Consider the following 7,152-nt stretch of genomic DNA (forward strand, 5'->3'; position numbering starts at 1 on the left):
GAAGAGTGGCAATAACAGTCACAGTAAAAGTGGAACAGTGACTAGAAATAGTAGTTTGTAGTAATTCATGGCATAGCAGGGCACTGCACGGCATTACAAGGACGTGTCGCAGGACCACAGCGACAGCTGCAAACATGATTTTGGATCCTCCCTGATCCAAGGAAACATGCTGGGGGGAAAAGAACATAAGGACTCTGAGGAATGACTCCCCAGAGCTAGGTTAGTAACAGGAATGGGAAGATTAGATATAGTAGGTCTATAGTTGGCTAAGACCTTAGGATCAAGGGTGGGTTTTTTCAGCTACTTTAAATGGCCGCGGTACATAACCTGTTAAAAGAGACATATTGATCATATCAAATAATGAAGTGGTAACCACGGGTAACGTTTTAAGTGGTCTTGTTGGGATGGGGTTTTAGAGACGGGTTGATGGTTTAGCTAAAGACAATAATTATTGAAGGTCTATAAGATAGAAGCATAGATAGAACCGTTTGAAATTGAGGGCAAAAGGTGATGAATTTTATCTCTAATTGTTATAATTTTATCATTGAAGAAGCTCAAAGTCGTCACTACTCAGAGCTATAGAGTAGATGGCTCAATAGAGCTGGGACTTTCTGTCAGCCTGGCTAAATTGCTGAAAAGAAACCTTGGGTTGTTCTTATTTTCTCCTATTAGTGATGAGTAATAGTCTGATCTGGCATTTCTGAGGGCCTTCCTATACATTTACAGACTGTCATGCCAATCTAAACAAGATTTTTCCCGTTTGATGGAATGCCATTTACTTTGGGAGTTATACCAAGGTGCTAGTTTCCTTTGCTTCATCATCTTCTTCTTGAGAAGAGCAACAGAGTCTAAAGTTGTCTGTATGCAGGTCGTAGCAACGTCTACAAATTTATCAATTTTGGGGGGACTAAAGTTAAGATAAAGGTCCTTTGGTATATTAAGGAACGGATTTAAATTAAATGCTGTTGGAATATTTTCCTTAAATTTAGTTATAGCACTGTAAGATAGGCATCTAGTGTAGAAGCTTTTAATTACTCTAGTATAGTCGGGTAGTGAGAATTTATTTAATAAAGTTATTAGAGAGTGGTCTGATAATAAAGGATTCTGCAGAAATACTATTAAATCTTCAGTTTGGATGCTGAATGTCAGCACAAGGTCGGGGGTGTGGTTAAAACAGTGAGTGGTCTTATGCACTCTGACTGAAACCAGCTGAATCTAGTAGTGGGTTGAAAACAATACTAAGGCTGTCGTTGTCAACGTCCATGATAGATGTTGAAGATTAAGAACAAGGCTTTCAAATGAATTATAATTTAGTTTAGGTTTAGGATTAATTAGCAAGCTTGCAGTCTCCCCCCCCCCTCCTCATCCTTAGCCTCTATGTATTAGAGTATTATTCTGTCTGGGGGGAGGGCTTCATTACGACTAACATGTTCTTCATGGCCCAGCCATGTTTCAGTAAGACACAACAGATCAGTTTGATTATCTGATATCAGACAGAGATCTAATATTTAATAGTCCACATCTAATTTTCCTATTCTGTTCTATCATTGCAGTGGTAGTTTTAATTCCAATTAGGTTGTTAAGTATACAGCCCCTCTTTTGTTTACCTTGATTTAACCGATCTGAGTCGGGGGGGACAGACACCGTGGTTATTAGACTATGAGTGGGCGACTGACCCAGTGGAAGCACAGAGGAGTGCATTGCACTGCACTACTGATTCCTAATATCAGACTTGGGTTGTCATGGTTTATGGCCGATAATAGACTCGGTCAGATTTTTTGATATGAGAGCGTCTCCGTCCAAAGTGGGATGAATGCCGTCTCTCCTAATTAGACCGGGCTTTCCCCAGAACGCACTCCAGTTGTCTAAGTAGGCCACATCATTAGCTGGGCACCACCCTGACAACCAGCGGTGGAAGGATGACATGTCATCGCTGATCAGGTTTGGCAAGGGTCCAGAGAAAACTACTGAGTCCGACATTGTCTTTGCATATGCACAAAGTGACTCAACATTAATTTTAGTGACCTCCGATTTGTGTAATCGGGTACCATTACCACCTAAAGGAAGTATGATCTTATTGCATTTATGGTTATCTTTAGCCAGCAGCTTTAGATGGGATTCTTTATCGCTTGTTTGCATTCACACTGGATGAACATCTCTCACAAATACTTACTAAATAAAATATATAATAATTAATACTAAACCTCATGTTAAACACAGACACAGTGCTCCAGTAAAGAGGAGCGGAGTCATACGTTAAAGCTCACCAACAGGCACAGATGGAGTACCCGGGAATCTTTTAATAAGCCATACAAGCACAGCTTTACGCATCACATCACTCACTTCTGTAACCCAATCTTAACAAGAACATAAAGAATATAAAATAGGCTGCTGTGTGGAATCTGCTTCTGTGTGACTACAGTCCAGAAAGACATAATCAGATGGAAGGAGAATGAAATGTGGATCCTGAGCGATGGAAAAAGTAAAATGATGCGATGATTCACCTTTTTGCAACGTGTGTGGGGGTGGGGGTGGGGGTGGGGGGCGGGGGGTTCATACAGTATGTTTATTGTAAATGCCTTTCTGCCCTACCGGACAAAAGCACTTTAGAATTTACCCATTTACACACACATTCATACACTGGTGGCGGCGGAGCCGCCATGCAAGGCTCTGGCCTGCCCTGGGGTTCAGTGACTTGCTCAAGGGCACTAGCTCACATGGGGAGAGGAAAAGCCAGGGAGCGGAGTATCATCCGTGTGTTTAGCCACAGTGGGCAAGAAAAAGCTCAGTTTCCTCTCAATGGCCCATACTACTGTAGCTAAAGTGTTGAACATATGGGGATCTATCATGTTATATGTGTGCGGTTGGTTGTTGATGAAAATGGGTTAGTGTCATGGAAGCTAGGATGAAGTTTCCCGACTCTCCCATCCAGTAGATCAAAACATTGTTAAATATTTATTAGAAGTTTGAGAGTGCAAAGTACAAAGCTTGATTTCCATCTTGAAGATTTTCAAAGAAGTGTATTGTTGAAGAACTGGATCTGACAGGAAGGAAAAGCAAAAAAGATTATTATAAAAAAAAAAGATAGAAAGTATTTGTTGTGAAGGGCAAGCCTGGCCCTGCTACTTATTAGATACCACCCAGTGTTTTTTAATCTGTCATTAGTCATTTGTAGGCAGTTGCAAGCTCACAAATCCGACAAGGCCACCCGTTTGCTCCTGTCAAATGCATGTCAAAGATGGACTCACCTATTGGTACTGGTTTGGTGTTCTAACTCAACACATAAAATCTCAGGCTCCTTTTTGATTGCTTTAATGTTGTTTTACTTACAGCCTTCTTAAACTCTCATTTCCTGCTGAGCAGTGGTAAACAGGTAGTCCATGTCAGCCTCTTTTTGCTGCACGCATCTAGCAACCGTTTATGTGCGATACTATATTATACTACATATAATACAACTATATTGGCAATTAACACTGAAATTTATTTTGCATTCCAGAGCAGTTCAGCTCAAAATGGAAAAAATACAAATACAAACAGAGATAGACAGCAATTACACATATAATACAAAGCCATGGCAAAGAAACACGTTTTATGATATCCTCGGATCCAGATCTTTATTGACAGCAAGACTTGTTTTGGTTTTGCCAAATCATTGAGCCAAAAGCAGCCAAATTTGAGTAGACTGGAATACAATTTCAGTGGGAATAATCTGATGTAGTTCATTGATTCAAAACTAATATCTTAATGGAGCTTCATTATGTTCTGCCCTGCATCTGACATTACCTTTTTTCAACAGATCATGGAAAATGCTGAGATTAACAATATCATCAAAATCGTTGGCCTCCAATACAAGAAGAGCTATGAAGACCCCGAGTCACTGAGGACCCTGCGCTACGGCAAGATCATGATCATGACCGATCAGGTGAGCGGCCTCCTGGACTCTCAAACAGCTTCAGCATGATCCAGTCAGTAATAACTCAACCAGTTCTAATAGTTCTCGTCTGGTCCCAGGATCAAGATGGCTCCCATATCAAAGGTCTGCTCATCAACTTCTTCCACCACAACTGGCCATCCCTGCTGAAACACACATTCCTGGAGGAGTTCATCACACCCATTGTCAAAGTAAGAGATACACACACACACACACATACACATACTGTACATTATTACAATTTGGGTTCTACAATATTTTTTTTTCACTGTTGCCACGTTATTAACTGGCCCAATAAACACAAATCGGTAAAAAGGCTGCAAGATATCACAAAAGACTCTAATATGTTGTCTTAGTTAATAGAAAATATCAGTCGAAAACTTCACTTTAAAACTTAATTATTACTTTTTTATTAGTGGTGCCTTTTTTCAATGTTCAGTTTGTTCAATAAAAGAAATTATCTTTTTTTATTCAACAAGTATTTTAGCAGAATACTGAAAGCAGCAGAACTGAGTACACTTTTTTATATATATATATATATATGTCATATTGCTATCGTCATATTTAACGTTATCGCATATTTTCTCATATCGTGCAGCCCTAATTTGTTTGGAAACAATCTGGCGGTGTGGAGTTGAAAGTAGAGAATTTAGCAGACCTCGTAGCCCGCTTTTTTGAGAGGATAAAAACTCAACTCAAGGGTTCAGTAAAGCTGGACCTCAGCGAGGAATCTGTTGTTTGCAGGTAAACAAGAACAAGCAGGAGATGGCCTTCTACAGCATTCCAGAGTTTGACGAGTGGAAGAAACAGACGGAGAACTATAAAACCTGGCACATAAAGTACTACAAAGGTTTGATACTCAAGTATTAAATGTATCATTATGTCATTCATTCTAAAGTTCCTTCTGTAGTTATTTTAAATTCTACACTGATTTTCCAGGTTTGGGTACAAGTACAAGCAAAGAGGCAAAGGAATACTTTTCAGACATGGAGAAGCATCGCATAACATTCAGATACAGCGGTGCAGAGGACGATGCTGCCATTACCCTGGTGAGTTCAATGCTACAGGTACTTATTGTTCTTCAGTAGAGCAGAATTGGGAAAAATCCAGTTCATTTAGCAAAACCAAATCGGCTCCCCAGCGATCTTTTTGACATTGAGTCTATTTTTTCTGGAGTCACAAGCACAATTGTCAGAGAATTCCTGTGGACGTTAGCCGGCAGACGGATTCTCATTTGGTTTTGTTGGGGCGATATTGAACCTGTGATTTGGTAGCAAAACAATACTTCCTTAGATACTTTATCTTTTCAAAAAAAAAAAAAAAAATGGTTTTCATTTAACTAAAAAGGTTCTCAAATGGTAAATATTCTGTAAACATGTGACTACACAAAAAACATGCTTTAATGAAATTAGTCTAAAATTGGCCAAATAATTATTTATATCGGAAACTACATATAAGAATAGAAGTTTACAATATGAGCGAGTAGTTAGTACTTTGATACTCTGCGCTTGAACACATTATGGTCCGTACCAAAGAAATACCAAAAGTATGTAGTTAATGGAGGCTGAGCTGCTGTGTTTCGCTCCAGGCCTTCAGTAAGAAGAAGACCGATGACAGGAAGGAGTGGCTCACTAACTTCATGGAGGACAGACGCCAGAGGAGGATGCACGGCCTGCCAGAGGTGTGTGTGTGTGTGTGTGTGTGTGTGTGTGTGTGTGTGTGTGTGTGTGTGTGTGTGTGTGTGTGTGTGTGTGTGTGTGTGTGTGTGTGTGTGTGTGTGTGTGTGCGTGTGCGTGTGTGTGTGTGTATGCGTGCGCGTGTGCGTATGCGTGTGCGTGTTAAAAGATGTAATAAGTCTACCTGCCACTTCCCTTAAGAACAAACATCTATAACAATTTACACACATTTGTCATGTGAACTCTTTGCAGACTGTTTATTTTCTATCACAGTACACTAGTAGTGTGTGTGTGTGTGTGTGTGTGTGTTTTACAAACTCTGTTTAGGTTGAATTTTTTTCAGATATCAGTTTGAAATGTCCCAAAACAAAAAGCAATGAGGGCTAGTTTCTGTTCTCAAACTAATCTTTAAGTGTGTGTATTGATGTTATTTGAACTGGTGTTTTCACAGCAATACCTGTATGGCACTAACGCCAGGCACCTCTCCTACAATGACTTCATTAACAAAGAGCTGATTCTGTTCTCCAACTCTGACAACGAGCGATCCATCCCATCCTTGGTTGACGGTCTGTATATATTCCCCTCATCGCTGTGAACCATTTGGTGTCTCACTTTGTTGTAGGGATTCTCCCTTTCCTTAACCCATAGTGACAGAATCATTAACACAAAAAGGAATTCTTTTGTTAAACTATTACGGTTGAAACCACCACTATTTGTTCTGTCCTTGGAAGTATGGTGATGGATTGATGAGGGGTAGCCCTGAAACCGTTATTACATAATTGTCTGATTTTCATTTATTTTTACATAATTGTTTTTTTGTTTAATAAACTGCTGACATTAGCTAAGGTCTTAAGGCGTGTAGTTATTGATTTTGTTTAGATATGCCAAATTGTAATTATATAAGTGACTGTTGTCAGACTATATATATTTTTGTTATTATTTCCATTGTTAGTTAGTGGCACCTGACTTTATACACGTTCATAGCAACAAAAATAACAATGAGGGTGATACAGTTAGAAAAAATGTTTTATGATTATAAAGTGGAGAGGTTTACAGTACTTCATAAGCTGTGTATTTGTGTTGTTATATTATCTGGGTCACATGACAATGTTATAACCAAAAGCTGCATCCTGGGATTCATTGAAAACTTTAATTTGTTTAAAATACATGAATGAATATTTTTTAATTTGATTCAAAGAGACAATTATATTGATAATTGCAATAACTTCTGAGACAATGAATTGTACAGCAACATTTGGAATTGTTCCAGCTCTAATGATGGGATGTGTTGGCTGTTCCAGGTTTAAAGCCAGGCCAGAGGAAGGTGCTGTTCACCTGCCTAAAAAGAAACGACAAGAGGGAAGTGAAAGTAGCACAGCTGGCCGGTTCAGTGGCGGAGATGTCTGCCTACCATCATGGAGAGGTACGGCCAACTCAGCGTCTTCCAGACATCTGTTAATGAGGGAGAGGCTATATAACAGTGGGGAAGATGAATAGTTAGCCTGCTAGTTGGAGATTCTATCCAAAGTTCCATCCAGTGTGAAA

The 7,152-nt window shown here is 39.5% G+C and overlaps 1 protein-coding gene across 2 annotated transcripts in view; it reads left to right on the forward strand.

Moving 5' to 3' along the window:
* top2b (DNA topoisomerase II beta) overlaps positions 1-7,152 on the forward strand; it is a 36,018-nt gene that overhangs the window by 12,008 nt on the left and 16,858 nt on the right. For both annotated transcript variants that reach the window (XM_032522286.1, XM_032522287.1), the window contains exons 13-19: positions 3,797-3,922; positions 4,012-4,122; positions 4,676-4,781; positions 4,871-4,980; positions 5,520-5,612; positions 6,059-6,173; positions 6,909-7,030. In XM_032522286.1, coding sequence (XP_032378177.1) covers positions 3,797-3,922; positions 4,012-4,122; positions 4,676-4,781; positions 4,871-4,980; positions 5,520-5,612; positions 6,059-6,173; positions 6,909-7,030 — 783 coding nt within the window. The remainder of the gene's footprint in view (positions 1-3,796; positions 3,923-4,011; positions 4,123-4,675; positions 4,782-4,870; positions 4,981-5,519; positions 5,613-6,058; positions 6,174-6,908; positions 7,031-7,152) is intronic.

Source organism: Etheostoma spectabile, chromosome 8 (genome assembly GCF_008692095.1).
Source record: "Etheostoma spectabile isolate EspeVRDwgs_2016 chromosome 8, UIUC_Espe_1.0, whole genome shotgun sequence".
In the NCBI taxonomy this organism is placed as follows: Eukaryota; Metazoa; Chordata; class Actinopteri; order Perciformes; family Percidae; genus Etheostoma; species Etheostoma spectabile.